Consider the following 24,578-nt stretch of genomic DNA (forward strand, 5'->3'; position numbering starts at 1 on the left):
AATCTAATAATCGGGCGGCCAGCGGCCATAGTGCGGTTAATGTTTTATAGTTTCGGCGTGACCTGCCGGCGGTAGCTGCACTTTCTTCAAAATCACTTCATCCAAGAACGACGACCCTGGCAAACACAGGACGTAACTCACATCATATTGACGAGTTAATGCAACGTTGAGGTACGCTTGGGGAGTGATGGAGATGGAGGGGGAGTGACAGGAATGGAGGCGGGTGACGGGGATGGAGGCGGATGACCGGGTGATCGGTTACACCACCAACGTGCTGGTCTCCTCAGCCACCCACTCTTCACCTACACCCCCCTTCCCTTCCCCATCCAACTTCCTCAGCGCTGAGAACAATGTCAACTAACTTCGACAAACTTTGTGATTTTGGCCATGAAACAGTCCATTCACAAATATGTAATTTAATGTGTTCTGTCTCGTGTTTTATTTACTCCAAGCCCAGTGTATTATCTGGCCCTATTTACTCCAAGCCCAGTGTATTATCTGGCCCTATTTACTCCAAGCCCAGTGTATTATCTGGCCCTATTTACTCCAAGCCCAGTGTATTATCTGGCCCTATTTACTCCAAGCCCAGTGTATTATCTGGCCCTATTTACTCCAAGCCCAGTGTATTATCTGGCCCTATTTACTCCAAGCCCAGTGCATTATCTGGCCCTATTTACTCCAGGCCCAGTGTATTATCTGGCCCTATTTACTCCAGGCCCAGTGTATTATCTGGCCCTATTTACTCCAAGCCCAGTGTATTATCTGGCCCTATTTACTCCAAGCCCAGTGTATTATCTGGCCCTATTTACTCCAAGCCCAGTGTATTATCTGGCCCTATTTACTCCAAGCCCAGTGTATTATCTGGCCCTATTTCATTCGCCAGAAACCTCTCACATCAATTTCAAAAATTTATAATCAGATCAACTTAATTAATTTTATTCGTTCGAAATATATTTTTGTTGAAACTTTGGTAAATTCACTCAAAGCCTCCCGCAGCCCGAATACACTCACGGTGAAACTTTCACTCACTCAACCACCTATTTTATTCACTAATTATATTATTTCATCAAGCTCGAATTCACTGATGCAGTGAGGAAACTAAATTCACTCTGAGACCAACTTCACTCATTTCACTCATTACTAATGATAAGATGAGGTAATTATGAAGATAAAGCTTTAAGCCAGTAGACTATATCGCACTTGAGGGATATAAGGAAGAGGAGCTGGGACAGGACGCTGTGAAGGCATGCGGCCCTCGGGGATTGAGCGAAGAGCGTGCAATTAGCGATGCTGTCGCTATAGCAACCCGCTCAAGTGGATGATCGCGTTACTTAAAGTAATAAAAGTAATAAGAGAATCACTTATGAACAGATCAAAATGCTCTTAGATACAGCACATGCGAGTCTTTATTGAATAAAAATGCCTTTAAACACCAGCCATATAAAACCAAGTTCAAATATATACACACACTAACACACTTAACACCTCTGCCCTACACACCAACACAAAACACACACACACACACACACACACACACACACACACACACACACACACACACACACACACACACACACACACACACACACACATGTGTGTGTGTGTGTGTTCCGATTGGCGTGAAGTCACCAGTGGAGTCCCACAGGGCTCTGTACTCGGTCCTATCTTGTTTCTGATATATGTAAATGATCTCCCGGAGGGTATCGATTCATTTCTCTCAATGTTTGCGGACGATGCTAAAATTATGAGAAGGATTAAAACAGAAGAGGACTGTTTGAGGCTTCAAGAAGACCTAGACAAGCTGAAGGAATGGTCGAACAAATGGTTGTTAGAGTTTAACCCAACCAAATGTAATGTAATGAAGATAGGTGTAGGGAGCAGGAGGCCAGATACAAGGTATCATCTGGGAGAGGAAATTCTTCAGGAGTCAGAGAAGGAAAAAGACTTGGGGGTTGATATCACGCCAGACCTGTCTCCTGCAGCACATATCAAGCGGATAACATCAGCGGCATATGCCAGGCTGGCCAACATACGAACGGCATTCAGAAACTTGTGTAAAGAATCATTCAGAACTTTGTATACCACATATGTCAGGCCAATCCTGGAGTATGCAGCCCCAGCATGGAGTCCATATCTAGTCAAGGATAAGACTAAACTGGAAAAGGTTCAAAGGTTTGCCACCAGACTAGTACCCGAGCTGAGAGGTATGAGCTACGAGGAGAGACTACGGGAATTAAACCTCACTTCGCTGGAAGACAGAAGAGTTAGGGGGGACATGATCACCACATTCAAGATTCTGAAGGGGATTGATAGGGTAGATAAAGACAGTCTATTTAACACAAGGGGAACACGCACAAGGGGACACAGGTGGAAACTGAGTGCCCAAATGAGCCACAGAGATATTAGAAAGAACTTTTTTAGTGTCAGAGTGGTTGACAAATGGAATGCATTAGGAAGTGATGTGGTGGAGGCTGACTCCATACACAGTTTCAAGTGTAGATATGACAGAGCCCAATAGGCTCATGAATCTGTAAACCTGTTGATTGACGGTTGAGAGGCGGGACCAAAGAGCCAGAGCTCAACCCCCGCAAACACAACTAGGTGAGTACAACTAGGTGAGTACACACACACACACATATTATTAGAGATATTAGAAAGAACTTTTTTAGTGTCAGAGTGGTTGACAAATGGAATGCATTAGGGGGTGATGTGGTGGAGGCTGACTCCATACACAGTTTTAAGTGTAGATATGACAGAGCTCAATAGGCTCAGGAATCTGTACACCTGTTGATTGACGGTTGAGAGGCGGGACCAAAGAGCCAGAGCTCAACCCCCGCAAACACAACTAGGTGAGTACACACACACACACACACACACACACACACACACACACACACACACACACACACACACACACACACACACACACACACACACACACACACACACACACACACACACACACACTAAGACACAGACATACTTACATCCAGCATGCGCTGTGGCTCGGGGTAGGGCTGGGGGCTCTGGTCAGGAAGAGCCTTGGCTGACACTTGAGTGACAGCCACCAGTGCCACGAGGACCAGTGCCAGCACGCTCACACACCTCCGGGTCTGCATCTGGGGAGGGAGAGAGAGGGGAGATGTCAGCGGGGTGTCAACTGTCACGATGACATCTTAATTGACAAGACAATCTGCCGCCCATCAGAAGAATGTCTGTCCTCCTTGAATGATAGTCAACTGTCAGATGAATAGATCAACTGTCAGATGAATAAATCAACTGTCAGATAAATAAATCAACTGTCAGATGAATAAATCAACTGTCAGATGAATAGATCAACTGTCAGATGAATAGATCAACTGTCAGATAAATAAATCAACTGTCAGATAAATAAATCAACTGTCAGATGAATAGATCAACTGTCAGATGAATAAATCAACTGTCAGATGAATAGATCAACTGTCAGATAAATAAATCAACTGTCAGATAAATAAATCAACTGTCAGATGAATAGATCAACTGTCAGATGAATAGATCAACTGTCAGATGAATAAATCAACTGTCAGATAAATAGATCAACTGTCAGATGAATAAATCAACTGTCAGATAAATAAATCAACTGTCAGATGAATAAATCAACTGTCAGAAGAATAAATCAACTGTCAGATAAATAAATCAACTGTCAGATAAATAAATCAACTGTCAGATGAATAGATCAACTGTCAGATGAATAGATCAACTGTCAGATAAATAAATCAACTGTCAGATAAATAAATCAACTGTCAGATGAATAAATCAACTGTCAGATGAATAAATCAACTGTCAGATAAATAGATCAACTGTCAGATGAATAAATCAACTGTCAGATAAATAAATCAACTGTCAGATAAATAAATCAACTGTCAGATGAATAAATCAACTGTCAGATGAATAGATCAACTGTCAGATGAATAGATCAACTGTCAGATAAATAAATCAACTGTCAGATAAATAAATCAACTGTCAGATGAATAAATCAACTGTCAGATGAATAAATCAACTGTCAGATAAATAGATCAACTGTCAGATGAATAAATCAACTGTCAGATAAATAAATCAACTGTCAGATAAATAAATCAACTGTCAGATGAATAAATCAACTGTCAGAAGAATAAATCAACTGTCAGATAAATAAATCAACTGTCAGATAAATAAATCAACTGTCAGATGAATAGATCAACTGTCAGATGAATAGATCAACTGTCAGAAGAATAAATCAACTGTCAGATGAATAGATCAACTGTCAGATGAATAGATCAACTGTCAGATGAATAGATCAACTGTCAGATGAATAAATCAACTGTCAGATAAATAAATCAACTGTCAGATAAATAAATCAACTGTCAGATAAATAAATCAACTGTCAGATGAATAGATCAACTGTCAGATGAATAGATCAACTGTCAGATGAATAAATCAACTGTCAGATAAATAAATCAACTGTCAGATGAATAAATCAACTGTCAGATGAATAGATCAACTGTCAGATGAATAGATCAACTGTCAGATGAATAAATCAACTGTCAGAAAATATATATACTGTCAGAATATAGTCAGAATTACTATACTGTCAAGAGAATATAACAACTGTCAGGATTATACATCAGGTTTCAGGATGATGTGTCAGGTGTCAGAGGCTTGTGAAATTTGATAAATATATCAACTATCAGACAAAATCATTAACCATAATGAGTAAGATTAGCTATCAGTAGAATATATCGGTTTCAAATAATATGCTGGTTGCCAAGTGAATATCTTTATTGTCACAATGATATGTTGGCTGTCACCCGAAGATGCAAGATGCCAGACACCATAGTCTGGTGCTCTAGGGATGATCTAGTCTCAGGTGAGTGCCATTTAAGTACCAATTAGAGTCTTGTTGTGAGCATCCTCGCCTGGTGGCTCGATTGAGGGTCTGGTATTTTTCAGGTCCGAGTTCGAATCCCTGATGATCCAAGTGAAACGTGAGGATTACTACCAGATATAACCCCTGGTGCCAGTCTCAGTTGAGTACCAGATAGGTACTATTATTTCCATTATATATGCTCTCTCTCTCTCTCTCTCTCTCTCTCTCTCTCTCTCTCTCTCTCTCTCTCTCTGTATATATATATATATATATATATATATATATATATATATATATATATATATATATATGTCGTACCTAGTAGCCAGAACTCACTTCTCAGCCTACTATTCAAGGCCCGATTTGCCTAATAAGCCAAGTTTTCCTGAATTAATATATTTACTATAATTTTTTTCTTATGAAATGATAAAGCAACCCTTTTCTCTATGTATGAGGTCAATTTTTTTTTATTGGAGTTAAAATTAACATAGATATATGACCGAACCTAACCAACCCTACCTAACCTAACCTAACCTATATTTATAGGTAAGGTTAGGTTAGGTAGCCAAAAAAAGCTAGGTTAGGTTAGGTTAGGTAGGTTAGGTAGACGAAAAAACATTAATTCATGAAAACTTGGCTTATTAGGCAAATCGGGCCTTGAATAGTAGGCTGAGAAGTGCGTTCTGGCTATTAGGTACGACATATATATATATATATATATATATATATATATATATATATATATATATATATATATATATATATATATATATATATATATATTTCTAACCAATCTATTTTTCCTCTATTATATTACTGCATATATTTATCTCTAAACAAACACACACGCACATATATCCCCCAGGAAACAGCCCGTAGCAGCTGTTTACCTCCCAGGTACCTTATTACTGCTAGGTGAACAGGTCCATCAGGGTTAAAGAAACTGCCCTTTTGTTTCCGCCACCGCCAGAAATCAAACCCAGGCCATTAAGACTACGACTCCGTAGCGCTGTCCACTCAGCCCCGAAGCCCCGTGTGTGTGTTCTAACAGAAAAAGTCTGGTCATGTTCGAGGACAACAAAACTACGTCCACTTGGGGTCAGAAGGAAAATATAGAGCAGTACAAGCGTCCAGAATGAAAGAAAACGGAGAGAGTTCCCCTGGGAGCGGTCGACCGGGGCAACACACGGAACATCTTTCTTGCTACTTTACTTATATTTCTGATAACTAATTAATTGTAACTGCTCCTGAATACTAAATTATTATCAACTTGGAATTGCCCTAAATAGAAACAAGCAAAGCATTTATATATTTCCTTCTCAATTACAATATATGACCGAATGTTATTTATTTATTGCTTACAACCGATCACAGTAATTGTAATACTATACCATGCAGTGTTTACAGATTTAATGAGAGTAAATGTTCACGTGTAAATGTAAACTTGCATGTTGTCAACCAGCCTAAAATTATCCTAAACAACTAACAAAAATATGAATTTTTTAGTTCTTTAAGTATTTAAATGTCGCCGGTGGTTAAGTTTTTTTCCACTTACAGGAGCCTGGTACAAATGGCCCGACTTCCGCTCTGCTCCAAGTTGCCGCTCTCAGGGGCAGACTTATGTGAACTTATGATGAAACTCTCCTCAAAAGATCTAATTCTTTTAATTACCATTATTCTAAATTGCTTAATTGTTGTGTGGCTTTTTTTGTTATCATTGTCGGGGGTGAGGAAGTGTGTGTGTGTGAGGATTATTGAGGTCTCTCTCGGCCAACTGGCTATCCTCAATATGCCGCCCACAACAGTTCCCTATCTCTCCAGTACATATTTGATGTTAAGTGAAGAGAGGAATCAGGTGTAAGGTAGTAGCAACATCTCGCCCTGCGCGGGAAACGAGCCGGGGTTCAAGCGCTCCGAGTCACTATCTTAGCTGTGGTCAACTGACGATATAAGCAAGTGGTCGTATAAGCAAGTGGCAAGTGGTCGTACCGTCACGACGCCTATAATGCCTCAAACATTATACGTGTCCAAGTGTCGTACTTTAGAATTATTCAATATTTATAAGACAATAAAGAATTATTCGACGATCGAATTCAGACGTTCAGAGATAACTCAACGTCTAGAAAACAGATTATTATTATTAACATCTTAAGTGACAAAATTAATTAAAATTTTGCCTAATCTGAGGATTTTAATAAAGTCGTATTAACGTGAGGATAATGCTGGTATTCACTGTCACGCAGGACAGAGGGTCATACATAAGACAATAGGTCTAAACTGTAGGCTGAAGCACATATATATCATGGTTACAGAGAGATGGAATGGGAGAAGCACGGGAGGGGGGAGGATAATGCTATAGTGATCTCTTTACCACATCTCCCCTTTCCACACTTCTTCTCTACCTTCCTTCCCTCCCTCCCTCCCTCCTACCTCAACCTCCCATGCCTCCATCAGGCCGCCCTGATGCCTCCTAGTGAAAAGGTTCCAATTCACAAGTTGGTGGTGGATATTGGGGGGATGAGGGCGGCCTGAGCCCTCTCTTGTGTGAGGGGCCGTGATATCCGGCCGAGGCCGCCCGCCTCCCTCCATATTGCTCGCTGCTCCTCAAGGAGCTGCTCTTGCTCTTGCTACCAGTGAGGCCAAGATAAGAAACTCTGGGTATAAACGGCTTCAACAACCTGCATTTGCAAGATGTGTATTGTTCGCCTGCTGCGTCTGCAAGGGTTCTTATCCCTCTTTAAACCTTGCATAAATATGGTGCTGCTCGAGCGGTATTGCATATTCCTTCAACTCTGTGTCCCCCCCCCCCTTGCTCTGTCTGTCTCCCTGTCAGTCTCTTTCCTGTCTGACTGACGCTCTCTCTGTTAATGGTGCAAGCCAGGAACCACTTCGTCTAAACTTTAGCAGCGTGTCGTTGGGTATAAATTTGTCGAGATCGATAAAAAGTCGTTATTCGGGGTACTGGACCGCTGTGACGACCCCCCCCCCTCCCCCCGTCAGGGTTATCTCCACCACCACCACCCACAAAGGTGGTGGTGGTGGTGGAGATAATGGCGCCAGGCGTGTGTTGGCCTGGCGCCAGTACTGTCATCACCAGGGGAGTGGTGGAGACCAAGACCCACAACCAAGACCAAGACCCACAACCAAGACCAAGACCCACAACCAAGACCAAGACCCACAACCAAGACCAAGACCCACAACCAAGACCAAGACCCACAACCAAGATCAAGACCCACAACCAAGACCAAGACCCACAACCAAGACCCACAACCAAGATCAAGACCCACAACCAAGACCCACAACCAAGACCCACAACCAAGACCCACAACCAAGACCAAGACCCACAACCAAGACCAAGACCCACAACCAAGATCAAGACCCACAACCAAGACCCACAACCAAGACCCACAACCAAGACCCACAACCAAGACCAAGACCCACAACCAAGACCAAGACCCACAACCAAGACCAAGACCCACAACCAAGATCAAGACCCACAACCAAGACCAAGACCCACAACCAAGACCAAGACCCACAACCAAGACCAAGACCCACAACCAAGACCCACAACCAAGACCAAGACCCACAACCAAGACCAAGACCCACAACCAAGACCAAGACCCACAACCAAGACCAAGACCCACAACCAAGACCAAGACCCACAACCAAGACCCACAACCAAGACCAAGACCCACAACCAAGACCAAGACCCACAACCAAGACCAAGACCCACAACCAAGATCAAGACCCACAACCAAGACCCACAACCAAGACCAAGACCCACAACCAAGACCAAGACCCACAACCAAGACCAAGACCCACAACCAAGACCAAGACCCACAACCAAGACCAAGACCCACAACCAAGACCAAGACCCACAACCAAGACCAAGACCCACAACCAAGACCAAGACCCACAACCAAGACCAAGACCCACAACCAAGACCAAGACCCACAACCAAGACCCACAACCAAGACCAAGACCCACAACCAAGACCCACAACCAAGACCCACAACCAAGACCCACAACCAAGACCAAGACCCACAACCAAGACCCACAACCAAGACCCACAACCAAGATCAAGACCCACAACCAAGACCCACAACCAAGACCAAGACCCACAACCAAGACCAAGACCCACAACCAAGACCCACAACCAAGACCAAGACCCACAACCAAGACCCACAACCAAGACCCACAACCAAGACCCACAACCAAGACCAAGACCCACAACCAAGACCCACAACCAAGACCCACAACCAAGATCAAGACCCACAACCAAGACCCACAACCAAGACCAAGACCCACAACCAAGACCAAGACCCACAACCAAGACCCACAACCAAGACCAAGACCCACAACCAAGACCCACAACCAAGACCCACAACCAAGACCCACAACCAAGACCAAGACCCACAACCAAGACCCACAACCAAGACCCACAACCAAGATCAAGACCCACAACCAAGACCCACAACCAAGACCAAGACCCACAACCAAGACCAAGACCCACAACCAAGACCAAGACCCACAACCAAGACCCACAACCAAGACCAAGACCCACAACCAAGACCAAGACCCACAACCAAGACCCACAACCAAGACCCACAAAAGAAACAACATACCACAACAAAAATCCACAGAGATCGATACACTTATTTTTCCACAAGAGGAAATTAATTTCCCCCCGAGCCAGGAGATTCATTTCTATTGCTCACATTTCTGAAGGCTTAGACTGGAGCTTCACCGGGAGACACGCTCCCCTCCACACACACACACACACTCCCCCACACCGCCCGCCTAATTATGTGGGGGATATACCGTCACGCCCACTCTTCTCCCACTGGGTGTGGGAGGCTGTGTGGGCGTGGGTGGACTTGGAGAGGGGGGGGGGGAGTGATGTTTTTGGTGGCTGAAGGTGTGGGTGGGTTGGGGTCAGGGGCATGGTTGTGGGTGGGTTGGGGTCAGGGGCATGGTTGTGGGTGTGGTTGTGTTGGACGTATAACCTAAGCTCTGGTCTGTGGGTAGACCACCAACCTGAGTTCTGGTGTCGAAACATGTATATATATATATATATATATATATATATATATATATATATATATATATATATATATATATATATATATATATATATATATATATATATATGTCGTACCTAGTAGCCAGAACGCACTTCTCAGCCTACTATGCAAGGCCCGATTTGCCTAATAAGCCAAGTTTTCATGAATTAATTGTTTTTCGACTACCTAACCTATCTAACCTAACCTAACCTAACTTTTTCGGCTACCTAACCTAACCTAACCTATAAAGATAGGTTAGGTCAGGTTAGGTAGGGTTGGTTAGGTTCGGTCATATATCTAAGTTAATTTTAACTCAAATAAAAAAAAATTGACCTCATACATAATGAAATGGGTAGCTTTATCATTTCATAAGACAAAAATTAGAGAAAATATATTAATTGAGGAAAACTTGGCTTATTAGGCAAACCAGGCCTTGCATAGTAGGCTGAGAAGTGCGTTCTGGCTACTAGGTACGACATATATATATATATATATATATTGTATATGTCGTACCTAGTAGCCAGAACGCACTTCTCAGCCTACTATGCAAGGCCCAATTTGCCTAATAAGCCAAGTTTTCGTGAATTAATTGTTTTTCGACTACCTAACCTACCTAACCTAACATAACTTTTTCGGCTACCAAACCTAACCTAACCTATAAAGATAGGTTAGGTTAGGTAGGGTTGGTTAGGTTCGGTCAAAAACGTTAATTTTAACTCCAACAAAAAAAATTGACCTCATACATAATGAAATGGGTAGCTTTATTATTTCATAAGAAAAAAATTAGAGAAAATATATTAATTCGTGAAAAATTGGCTTATTAGGCAAATCGGGCCTTACATAGTAGGCTGAGAAGTGCGTTCTGGCTACTAGGTACGACATATATATATATATATATATATATATATATATATATATATATATATATATATATATATATATATATATATATATATATATATATATATATGTTGTACCTAGTAGCCAGAACTCACTTCTCAGCCTACTATGCAAGGCCCGATTTGCCTAATAAGCCAAGTTTTCATGAATTAATTGTTTTTCGACTACCTAACCTACCTAACCTAACCTAACCTAACTTTTTCGGTTACCTAACCGAACCTAACCTATAAAGATAGGTTAGGTTAGGTTAGGTAGGGTTGGTTAGGTTTGGTCATATATCTACGTTAATTTTAACTCCAATAAAAAAAATTGACCTCATACATAATGAAATTGGTAGCTTTATCATTTCATAAGAAAAAAATTTGAGAAAATATATTAATTCAGGAAAACTTGGCTTATTAGGCAAAACGGGCCTTGCATAGTAGGCTGAGAAGTGCGTTCTGGCTACTAGGTACGACATATATATATATATATATATATATATATATATATATATATATATATATATATATATATATATATATATATGTCGTACCTAGTAGCCAGAACGTACTTCTCGGCCTAATATGCAAGGCCCGATTTGAATAATAAGCCAAGTTTTCATGAATTAATTGTTTTTCGACTACTTAACCTACCTAACCTAACCTAACCTAACTTTTTCGGTTACCTAACCTAACCTAACCTATAAAGATAGGTTAGGTTAGGTTAGGTAGGGTTGGTTAGGTTCGGTCATATATCTACGTTAATTTTAACTCCAATAAAAAAAATTGACCTCATACATAATGAAATGGGTAGCTTTATCATTTCATAAGAAAAAAATTAGAGAAAATATATTAATTCAGGAAAACTTGGCTTATTAGGCAAATCGGGCCTTGCAAAATAGGCTGAGAAGTGAGTTCTGGCTACTAGGTACGACATATATATATATATGTCGTACCTAGTAGCCAGAACGCACTTCTCAGCCTACTATGCAAGGCCCGATTTGCCTAATAAGCCAAGTTTTACTGAATAATTATATTTTCTCTAATTTTTTTCTTATTAAATGATAAAGCTGCCCATTTTATTATGTATGAGGTCAATTTTTTTTATTGGAGTTAAAATTAACGTAGATATATGACCGAACCTAACCAACCCTACCTAACCTAACCTAACCTATCTTTATAGGTTAGGTTAGGTTAGGTAGCCGAAAACGTTAGGTTAGGTTAGGTTAGGTAGGTTAGGTAGTCGAAAAACAATTAATTCGTGAAAACTTGGCTTATTAGGCAAATCGGGCCTTGCATAGTAGGCTGAGAAGTGCGTTCTGGCTACTAGGTACGACATATATATATATATATATATATATATATATATATATATATATATATATATATATATATATATATATATATATATATATATATATATATATGTCGTACCTAGTAGCCAGAACTCACTTCTGAGCCTACTATGCGAGGCCCGATTTGCCTAATAAGCCAAGTTTTACTGAATTAATATATTTTCTCTAATTTTTTTCTTATGAAATGATAAAGCTACCCATTTCATTATGTATGAGGTCAATTTATTTTTATTAGAGTTAAAATTAACGTAGATATATGACCGAACCTAACCAACCCTACCTAACCTAACCTAACCTATCTTTATAGGTTAGGTTAGGTTAGGTAGCCGAAAACGTTAGGTTAGGTTAGGTTAGGTAGGTTAGGTTGTCGAAAAAACATTAATTCATGAAAACTAGGCTTATTAGGCAAATCAGGCCTTGCATAGTAGGCTCAGAAGTGAGTTCTGGCTACTAGGTACGACATATATATATATATATATATATATATATATATATATATATATATATATATATATATATATATATATATATATATATATATATATATATATATATATATATATATATATATGTCGTACCTAGTAGCCAGAACGCACTTCTCAGCCTACTATGCAAGGCCCAATTTGCCTAATAAGCCAAGTTTTCATGAATTAATTGTTTTTCGACTACCTAACCTACCTAACCTAACCTAACCTAACTTTTTCGGCTACCTAACCTAACCTAACCTGTAAAGATAGGTTAGGTTAGGTTAGGTAGGGTTGGTTAGGTTCGGTCATATATCTACGTTAATTTTAACTCCAATAAAAAACAATTGACCTCATACATAATGAAATGGGTAGCTTTATCATTTCATAAGAAAAAAATTAGAGAAAATATGTTAATTCAGGAAAACTTGGCTTATTAGGCAAATCGGGCCTTGCATAGTAGGCTGAGAAGTGCGTTCTGGCTACTAGGTACGACATATATATATATATATATATATATATATATATATATATATATATATATATATATATATATATATATATATATATATATATATATATATATATATATATATATATATATGTCGTACCTAGTAGCCAGAACTCACTTTTTGGCCTACTATTCAAGGCCCGATTTGCCTAATAAGCCAAGTTTTCCTGAATTAATATATTTTTTCCAATTTTTTTTTTATGAAATGATAAAGCTAACCATTTCATTATGTGTGAGGTCAATTTTTTTTTATTGGAGTTAAAATTAACGTAGATATATGACCGAACCTAACCAACCCTACCTAACCTAACCTAACCTATCTTTATAGGTTAGGTTTGGTTAGGTAGCCGAAAAAGTTAGGTTAGGTTAGGTTAGGTAGGTTAGGTAGTCGAAAAACAATTAATTCATGAAAACTTGGCTTATTAGGCAAATCGGGCCTTGCATAGTAGGCTGAGAAGTGCGTTCTGGCTACTAGGTACGACATATATATATATATATATATATATATATATATATATATATATATATATATATATATATATATATATATATATATATATATATGAAAGGAAGGGGATGGTAGGAGAAAAGCACACAGAAACTGTATTGGAGGGGACCTACATTCCCTCCAATGCGTTATGTGTGGTTTCCTCCGAGGCTATGGGTCCCCCTTCTTCCAGCTAGAGGTGGTACTCCCTTCCCTATATAATATATATATATATATATATATATATATATATATATATATATATATATATATATATATATATATATATGTCGTACCTAATAGCCAGAACGCACTTCTCAGCCTACTATTCAAGGCCCGATTTGCCTAATAAGCCAAGTTTTCATGAATTAATGTTTTTTCGTCTACCTAACCTACCTAACCTAACCTAACCTAGCTTTTTTTGGCTACCTAACCTAACCTTACCTATAAATATAGGTTAGGTTAGGTTAGGTAGGGTTGGTTAGGTTCGGTCATATATCTACGTTAATTTTAACTCCAATAAAAAAAAATTGACCTCATACATAGAGAAAAGGGTTGCTTTATCATTTCATAAGAAAAAAATTATAGTAAATATATTAATTCAGGAAAACTTGGCTTATTAGGCAAATCGGGCCTTGAATAGTAGGCTGAGAAGTGAGTTCTGGCTACTAGGTACGACATATATATATATATATATATATATATATATATATATATATATATATGTCGTACCTAGTAGCCAGAACTCACTTCTCAGCCTACTATGCAAGGCCCGATTTGCCTAATAAGCCAAGTTTTCATGAATTAATGTTTTTTCGTCTACCTAACCTACCTAACCTAACCTAACCTAGCCTTTTTTGGCTACCTAACCTAACCTTACCTATATATATAGGTTAGGTTAGGTTAGGTAGGGTTGGTTAGGTTCGGTCATATATCTACGTTAATTTTAACTCCAATAAAAAAAAATTGACCTCATACATAGTGAAAAGGGTAGCTTTATCATTTCATAAGAAAAAAATTATAGTAAATATATTAATTCAGGAAAACTTGGCTTATTAGGCAAATCAGGCCTTGAATAGTAGGCTGAGAAGTGAGTTCTGGCTACTAGGTACGACATATATATATATATATATATATATATATATATATATATATATATATATATATATATATATATATATATATACCGGGTACACGCACACACACACACACATAGAAGATTCTCAGAGGAATTAATAGGGTAAATAAAGACAGACTATTTAACACAAGGGGCACACGCACTAGGGGACACAGGTGGAAAATGAGTGCTCAAATGAGCCACAGGGACGTTAGAAAGATTTTTTCAGTGTCAGAGTAGTTAACAGGTGGAATGCATTAGGCAGTGATGTGGTGGAGGCTGACTCCATACACAGTTTCAAGTGTAGATATGATAGAGCCCAATAGGCTCAGGAACCTGTACACCTGTTGATTGGCAGTTGAGAGGCGGGACCCAAGAGCCAGAGCTCAACCTACGCAATCACAACTAGGTAAATACACACACACACACACACACACACACACACACACACACACACACACACACACACACACACACACACACACAGACACACACACACACACACACACACACACACAGACACACACACACAGACACACACACACACACACACACACACACACACACACACACACACACACACACACACACACACACACACACACACACACACACACCACACACCCACACACACACACACACACACACACACACACACACACACACACACACACACACACACACACACACACACACACACACACACACCACACACACACACACACACACACACACACACACACACACACACACACACACACACACACACACACACACACACACACACAGACACACACACACACACACACACACACACACAGACACACACACACACACACACACAGACACACACACACACAGACACACACACACACACACACACACACACACACACACACACACACACACACACACACACACACACACACACACACACACACACAGTGACGGGTGATGCCAGGTACTACAGATAACGGGGCCATAACACCGGCATGTAAAGGATGGTAAAAACAGTTTAATCGGCTCCCCACCAGGGACCCCCAGGGACCCCCAGGGGCCACCACGGGGCTACCAGGACCCCCAGGGGCCACCACGGGGCTACCAGGACCACCAGGGGCCACCACGGGGCTACCAGGACCACCAGGGACCACCAACGGCCACCAAGGGCCACCAAGGGGCCACCAGGGACCACCAACGGCCACCAAGGGCCACCAAGGGGCCACCAGGGACCACCAACGGCCACTAAGGGCCACCAAGGGGCCACCAGGGACCACCAACGGCCACCAAGGGCCACCAAGGGGCCACCAGGGACCACCAACGGCCACCAAGGGCCACCAAGGGGCCACCAGGGACCACCAACGGCCACCAAGGGCCACCAAGGGGCCACCAGGGACCACCAACGGCCACCAAGGGGCCACCAGGGACCACCAACGGCCACCAAGGGCCACCAAGGGGCCACCAGGGACCACCAACGGCCACCAAGGGCCACCAAGGGGCCACCAGGGACCACCAACGGCCACTAAGGGCCACCAAGGGGCCACCAGGGACCACCAACGGCCACCAAGGGCCACCAAGGGGCCACCAGGGACCACCAACGGCCACCAAGGGCCACCAAGGGGTCACCAGGGACCACCAACGGCCACCAAGGGCCACCAAGGGGCCACCAGGGACCACCAACGGCCACCAAGGGGCCACCAGGGACCACCAACGGCCACCAAGGGGCCACCAGGGACCACCAACGGCCACCAAGGGCCACCAAGGGGCCACCAGGGACCCCCAGGGGCCACCAGGGGGCTACCAGGACCCCCAGGGACCATCAACGGCCACCGAGGGCCACCAAGGGGCCACCAAGGAGCCACCAGGGGGCCACCAGGGACCATCAGGGCAAAATTGCACCCGTCTTCCGGATTGTGTTCCTGCCACGAGGGGATTTGTCGCCGTGGCCACTGTCTGGCCGCCATCACGGTAGTGGTCACCTTTATTGTTTCTTACTTCCTTACTTCAACCAGACACACACACATCTTGGGTTCAAGTGTAAAGATATGCACTACCGAAATGGTAGCCCAGAAAATGGTAAAGGAAACAAATAGCTATGGAATGGTGCCCAGCCAATCCTCCCTGGCCAGGACTCGAACCCAGAGCAAATCGCTCGTCCGCCTTTATAGCCACTTTTAGCATTATAAATTGTACCTATTCCAACCACGTCCAATCCCGGGAGAATATTGCGTTTGTATCACATCTAAGAACATAAGAACATGGGAAAGTGTAGACGTTGTATTGCCCCGTGAGAAGCTGTTCCTATTGGTCCATACGAGGCAATTACTGTGTGACTCGCCTAAACTCACTCACATACCTGACTAAACTACGCTCAAACAATCCAACGATCCCAAGTCAATTATTTTACCCGATAATTTATTCCATAAATCAACAACCTTATTTCCAACACCAAAATGGCCGCGGACGGAGCAGAAACGTGGCAGCTTCCGTTATTTTCAGGAGTGTGGGCTGGGGGGGGGGGGGTCTGATTTCCAGCACCGGTATTGTGACGTATTGCTTCCATAGTGCAAATGACCCGGGTTCGATTCCTGGCAGAGGCAGAGACAAATAGTCCACCTCTGGACTATGACGCGGCCGTCTGTGTCCGCTCTGCCGCCAGGACCTTTCTGACTGTTAAGTTTCCACTTTGTTTACAAACATGGTAAGAAAATGAATTGTTAAATGTTACCTAAGTCAAGTCTACGTTGTTTCAGACTGAGCCTGCAGGCTCGAGCTTCAGCTCGTAGCCTCCGCCTTTCAAGCCGCTGGTTATCTAATGGGATAACGCCTACCTTATTCCATTTTCATATGTATTTTTGAAATTATATGACTGGAGTTCGCTTCATTTAGTTCATTCAGTTTTCCCACTATTGAGCAGAACGATTTTTTAATATCTTTTTGACTTCTCATTTCCAAACTTCCATCCATGCTCTCTTCTCCAGTGTATATTAACCTAGTTGTGTTTGCGGGGGTTGAGCTTTGCTCTTTCGGCCCGCCTCTCAACTGTCAATCAACTGTTTATTAACTACTTTTTTTTCCACACCACACACACACACACACACACACACACACACCAGGAAGCAGCCCGTGACAGCTGACTAACTCCCAGGTACCTATTTACTGCTAGGTAACAGGGGCATTCAGGGTGAAAGAAACTTTGCCCATTTGTTTCTGCCTCGTGCGGGAATCGAACCCGCGCCACAGAATTACGAGTCCTGCGCGCTATCCACCAGGCTACGAGGCCCCTGAATGTGTGTGTGTGTGTGTGTGTGTGTGTGTGTGTGTGTGTGTGTGTGTGTGTGTGTGTGTGTGTGTGTGTGTGTGTGTGTGTGTGTGTGTGTGTGAGCGCGCGCGCGGGCGTCTAAACCTTCAGTATCAACACACACATCAAACACAGTTATCTGATCAACAACTCAATACAGTTTCCAGCACAAATATTTACATGTAAACGAGTAGAATATTTACAAGTGAAATATTTACTGTATATTTTATAAATATGAATGAGGGGGTTACAGGTGAGTCCGTGACCCTAAAGCTTAGCCAATCACAGGATGACCAATCACAGGATCATCACTCACCAATCACAGGATCACTGTTCACCAATCAAAGGATCACCGCTCACCAATCACAAGATCACCACTCACCAATCACAGGATCACCAATCACAGGATCACCAATCACAGGATCACCACTCACCAATCACAGGATCACCGCTCACCAATCACAGGATCACTGCTCATCAACCACAGGATCACCACTTACCAATCACAGGATCACCACACACCAATCACAGGATCACCAATCACAGGATCACCATTCACCAATCACTGGCTCACCGCTCACCGGCCAATAGGTTATCGCTCACCAATCAGAGGATAACAGGTATTTCCACAACGTTCCCAGGGTTGATATAACACGTTATCAACAATTTAAATCTCCATTTATAGTCACTTTGTTGATGCTTGTCTCTGTATGTATAGCCATGTTCACTCTCAATTGTTCCCCTTGTCATGAAGTACACATTCGTGTGCATATGTATATTCACCAACGTGCCAGTGGATGACATGTATTATGATGATTGACAGACCAGACCACACACTAGAAATTGAAGGGACGACGACGTTTCGGTCCGTCCAGGACCATTCTCAAGTCGATTGTGAGACTTGAGAATGGTCCTGGACGGACCGAAACGTCGTCGTCCCTTCAATTTCTAGTGTGTGGTCTGGTCAACATACTTCAGCCACGTTATTGTGACTCATCGCCTGCATGATTGACAGAGTTTATGGGGCTCCAGCTTATACTTGACGGGCCTTTACATCCTACAATGATATAAGATACAAGATAACCAAGATAGCCAGCTAGTGGCAGCGTGTATCAACGAGGGTGTTCACTTAAGAGTTCACTTACTTAAGATGGTAAGTTATTCTGCGGGAGCTTTTTCTCCTGCGTTTCGCAAGATGTTGGAAAAAAAAGATTCCTGAAAGGCGTCGGTTAATATAAAATGTGACCTCTAGCGACACCAACCAGAAGGTGGAGTTTACAATACACCGGGTGGATACAAGCGGACCGGATTAAGATCAAGGGCTCTTCCAACACAGAGCTAAACGCCTTGAAGGAGACGAATGGCGTTCATGTCTTCACACGCCCGCTTGGGTAGTGTCAGCCCCCACTCACGATCTTAGTGTAAAGGCAAGACAATAACATTCTCTGACAGGTGTAAATGATCTTTCTGCTCGTCAGGCAGGTGAAAGTGATCTTTGTGCTCGTCAGACAGGTGTAAATGATCTTGGTGCTCGTCAGGCAGGTGTAAATGACCTTGGTGCTCGTCAGGCAGGTGTAAATGACCTTGGTGCTCGTCAGGCAGGTGTAAGTGATCTTGGTGCTCGTCGGGCAGGTGTAAGTGATCTTGGTGCTCGTCAGGCAGGTGTAAGTGATCTTGGTGCTCGTCAGACAGGTGTAAATCATCATTTAAACACCAAATATAAATATTATGATGCTCAAACTTGTCATTAAAAGAACTGTTTACAAAGTAATTAATATACTAATTTAGTTACAAATTGACAACATCATTTTGGCCCACGAAGTTTTGCCTGAAGCTGTCAATTGGTGAGTATTTTATACACAACTTCACGACATTCACAAAATATACGAATGGTATACAAATATTAGTATTTTTAAAACATAATTAACGTATCTCTCAAATAACCAGAATAATTTCAATATAAATGAGTGTTATTTCATATGTATTAGAAATATTATTATTTTTAGCATGTAAATGTTTACATATATATGGCATTTAAAGTGTTTTATATGTTATATTTTAGTTATAATAAGTGCCAGGCCTGTCGTGTGGCTCTTCTTCCCTTCTTGTGTTGTGGCACAACGTGTGGCACTGTTGCCAGTGCTGGTGTGGCACTGCTGCCAGTGCTGGTGTGGCACTGCTGCCAGTACTGGCGTGGCACTGCTGCCAGTGCTAGTGTGGCACTGCTGCCAGTGCTGGTGTGGCACTGCTGCCAGTGCTGGTGTGGCACTGCTGCCAGTGCTGGTGTGGCACTGCTGCCAGTGCTGGTGTGGCACTGCTGCCAGTGCTGGTGTGGCACTGCTGCCAGTGCTGGTGTGGCACTGCTGCCAGTGCTGGCGTGGCACTGCTGCCAGTGCTGGTGTGGCACTGCTGCCAGTGCTGGTGTGGCACTGCTGCTAGTGCTGGTGTGGCACTGCTGCTATTGCTGGTGTGGCACTGCTGCCAGTGCTAGTGTGGCACTGCTGCCAGTGCTAATGTGGCACTGCTGCCAGTACTGGCGTGGCACTGCTGCCAGTGCTGGTGTGGCACTGATGCCAGTGCTGGTGTGGCACTGATGCCAGTACTGGCGTGGCACTGCTGCCAGTGCTGGTGTGGCACTGCTGCTAGTGCTGGTGTGGCACTGCTGCCAGTGCTGGTGTGGCACTGCTGCCAGTGTTGGCGTGGCACTGCTGCCAGTGCTGGTGTGGCACTGCTGCTAGTGCTAGTGTGGCACTGCTGCCAGTGCTGGTGTGGCACTGCTGCCAGTGCTGGTGTGGCACTGCTGCCAGTGCTGGTGTGGCACTGCTGCCAGTGCTGGTGTGGCACTGCTGCCAGTGCTAGTGTGGCACTGCTGCCAGTACTGGCGTGGCACTGCTGCCAGTGCTGGTGTGGCACTGCTGCTGGTGTGGCACTGCTGCCAGTGCTGGTGTGGCACTGGTGCCAGTGCTGGTGTGGCACTGCTGCCAGTGCTGGTGTGGCACTGCTGCCAGTGCTGGTGTGGCACTGCTGCTGGTGTGGCACTGGTGCCAGTGCCACGGTGACATAACCCCCACTCCTACAACTAAGACCTCATACCATTCCCTCTTAATTAAAACTCTAGTTCCCAGATATTAAGGAAAGGTATTTCCCTTATTCAGATTTTACTTGCTTATTTCATCCTCATTTTCTCTGTATTATTTCCTTCCCCAGACGATTGGTTCAAAACACTTCAAGATTTTCAACTTTATTAAAAAATTCGCGAAATTTCAGTATATTGGCATTCGGCGCCGCCTCGTGTTCCAGCTCTTTTATATTTCAATTTATTTATATTTGCTTTTTATTAAGAGCCCAGTAAATTGCGTTCGAATCTTTTTAAATTTGTAGTCAAAATTAATACAAAGATCTTTGGGTAAGTAGTGTTAGATCTGGTATGTCTATTTCTATATTTTATTTGTTGTGGTCTTGTCCTCCTCCCTGTCCTTCCGGCGACCCTTCTTCTTCACATTGTCTCCCTCACCGTCTCCAAGGTGTAGGGGTGAGAACACATTGTCTCCCTCACCGTCTCCAAGGTGTAGGGGTGAGGACACATTGTCTCCTCCACAGTCTCCAAGGTGTAGGGGTGAGGACACATGGTCTCCACGTGTCAGATTAGACTGTCCTGCGCTCAACCTATGCCAGCGTCAAGTTAGATATTATATCCATTCTAAGAGTGTTTAAGCGTGTCCCGTCCGTGTTGATTACGTTCTGCATTATAACACCGCGCTGTCCCCAGTATTTTATTTTATTAACATCTTTATTGACAAAATTAATTACAATTTTGCCTAATCTGAGGATTTTGATAGTCTTATTAAAGTGAGGATAATGCTAGTATTCACTGTCACGCAGGACAGAAGGTCATACATAAGACAATAGGTCTAAACTGTAGGTTGAAGCACATATATATCATGATTACAATCAATGTTTTAATGTACGGATATGTGAAAATGTGGTGAACATCACTGAGTGGACCACACAGTACTGCTGCTGGTGCTTCAGGCACCCACAGTGGCCCTTCACCAGGTCAGTTGTTCTTGCTAGAAGCTTCACATCCTCTCCAAGGGCTTCTCCAACTGTACAGTATTCATACCCGTCCTTACCCCCAGGCGTGGGAGTTGACTAGGCGGGGGAACACCTCTTCCAGGAGCCGTAGGTAACCAGCGACGGGTCACCATCTCTCCTCCAGTACAGTAGTTAGCTCAGTATAAATGTTATCTGCACTAAGTTTATCCATTCCTTGCATGACTGTTATATAGTCAGCATTTTCCTTCCTTATTTTCCTGAGGTAATATATATATATATATATATATATATATATATATATATATATATATATATATGTCGTACCTAGTAGCCAGAACGCACTTCTGAGCCTAATATGCAAGACCAAATTTGCCTAATAAGCCAAGTTTTCCTGAATTAATATATTTTCTCTAATTTTTTTCTTATGAAATGATAAAGCTACCCATTTCATTATGTATGAGGTCAATTTTTTTTATTGGAGTTAAAATTAACGTAGATATATGATCGAACCTAACCAACCCTACCTAACCTAACCTAACCTATCTTTATAGGTTAGGTTAGGTTAGGTAGCCGAAAAAGTTAGGTTAGGTTAGGTTAGGTAGGTTAGGTAGTCGAAAAACAATTAATTCATGAAAACTTGGCTTACTAGGCAAATTTGGCCTTGATTAGTAGGCTGAGAAGTGAGTTCTGGCTACTAGGTACGACATATATATATATATATATATATATATATATATATATATATATATATATATATATATATATATATATATATATATATATATATATATATATATATATATATATATATATATATATATATATATATATATATATATATATATATATATTTACTGTGTATCTGGAGGGGGAGGCAAGCTACGTCACTCGGCAGTTAAAGCGATTAATGCTTTTGGCCAAAGCTTTCCAAAGTTTTAATTAACTAAACTATCGATGAGCGACAGTTCTTGCAGGAAGTACCTGCAAAGTCTATATAAGTCTGATATTTCCAGCATGGTGGACATGCGTGTCTGTAGCGTGCACGAGTGGCGGTGTGTGCGCACGCGCGCCCGTACTTACCTAGTTGTGCTTGCGGGGGTTGAGCTCTGGCTCTTTGGTCCCGCCTTTCAACCGTCAATGTTGGTGTCAATCATGGACTTAACGTGAGACTTGCTAGAATGTTTTATGTATCATTTATACGCTCTGTGATTGACTACAATGCTCTACATCTCACACTGTATACTGACAAAGAGCTGAAATCTCTTGAAACCTTGCAAAGTGAAGCTATGCGTCTCATCCTTGGGGCTCCAAAGTCCACGAGAATAGTTAATATGAGAGCAGAGTTAAAATTACCTACCATAAGTGAGAGAATTTTGTCTATTAGCACAGTTTTCGGCGTGAAGGCATTGAGTAGATCTAGACAACACATGAAGTTTTTTTACGGGAGACATCTGCCGTCACGCAGGGTGCAGTCGCACCTCCACAGATCTCCAGTATCAGCTCTTGATACTGGTAATGGCTCAAAAGGGCCACCACTTACGGGCTATTCATGCCCGTGCCACCTTTTGGGTGGCTTAATCTTTATCAATCAATCAATCACATGAAGTTTCAAGCTAAACTTTCTAATATACTGCACTCACCTGAGGTCTATAGAAGAAGAACGAAATCTGATTATGTATATTGGTTCTACAAGGTAGCCAACTCCATCAAAATATTAAATATGTACCCAACTCAACTAATGATTAATCAGCCAATTACTCCATGGGATAACTGGGATCTATCAGTTGATTTTGTAAATGCGCCCAAGAAAGATAGTGTGCACACTACATTATTAAAACAGTTAACACTGAAAAGCATCACTGAAAGTACTCAGAGTATGGGTAACGATGTTTATCAGTGCTATACCGACGGCTCTGTAGAAGAAGGTGGACGATGTACCGGATGTGCATGTAACATATTTGAACAATCTTCTCTCGTACATACAGCAATGAAGCGCGTCAATGACTGGGCAAGTACAACTCAAACCGAACTTGCAGGCATATACCTTGCCACTGAATTTTTAAAAGACAAAGGCAGTGGACTTATATACTGTGACTCGCAGAGTGTACTCCTGGCATTGAACGCACATAGTAGTGACACCCAGAAAATAGTCAGTGATATTCGAATGAATGTTTTAGCTGCCAAAGAAAACAGATTTGAGATTAAATTCCTATGGATACCATCACATGTTGGCATCTCAAGGCATGACACTGTTGACATGCTTGCTAAGTCAGCCTGCAGAAAACCAGTGGTAGAAATTGATATGGGTGTTTCATTAGCAGTGACAAAGAGAATACTTAAACAAATATCTAATGAAAATCTCACCGACCTAACAAATTCTCAAAGACCTGAAAGTTGTAGCATTAAATATTATGATAGATATCGTGAGGAGACATTCACATATGGGACTAATAGAACAAGA

At 42.2% G+C, this 24,578-nt stretch overlaps 1 protein-coding gene across 2 annotated transcripts in view; it reads right to left on the reverse strand.

The window, feature by feature from the left end:
- The window catches only part of LOC138368168 (prohormone-1-like), an 85,458-nt gene that overhangs the window by 52,098 nt on the left and 8,782 nt on the right, over positions 1-24,578 (reverse strand). For both annotated transcript variants that reach the window (XM_069330529.1, XM_069330528.1), the window contains exon 2: positions 2,988-3,119. In XM_069330529.1, the coding sequence (XP_069186630.1) occupies positions 2,988-3,119 (132 nt within the window). The remainder of the gene's footprint in view (positions 1-2,987; positions 3,120-24,578) is intronic.

Source organism: Procambarus clarkii, chromosome 24 (genome assembly GCF_040958095.1).
Source record: "Procambarus clarkii isolate CNS0578487 chromosome 24, FALCON_Pclarkii_2.0, whole genome shotgun sequence".
NCBI lineage: Eukaryota > Metazoa > Arthropoda > Malacostraca > Decapoda > Cambaridae > Procambarus > Procambarus clarkii.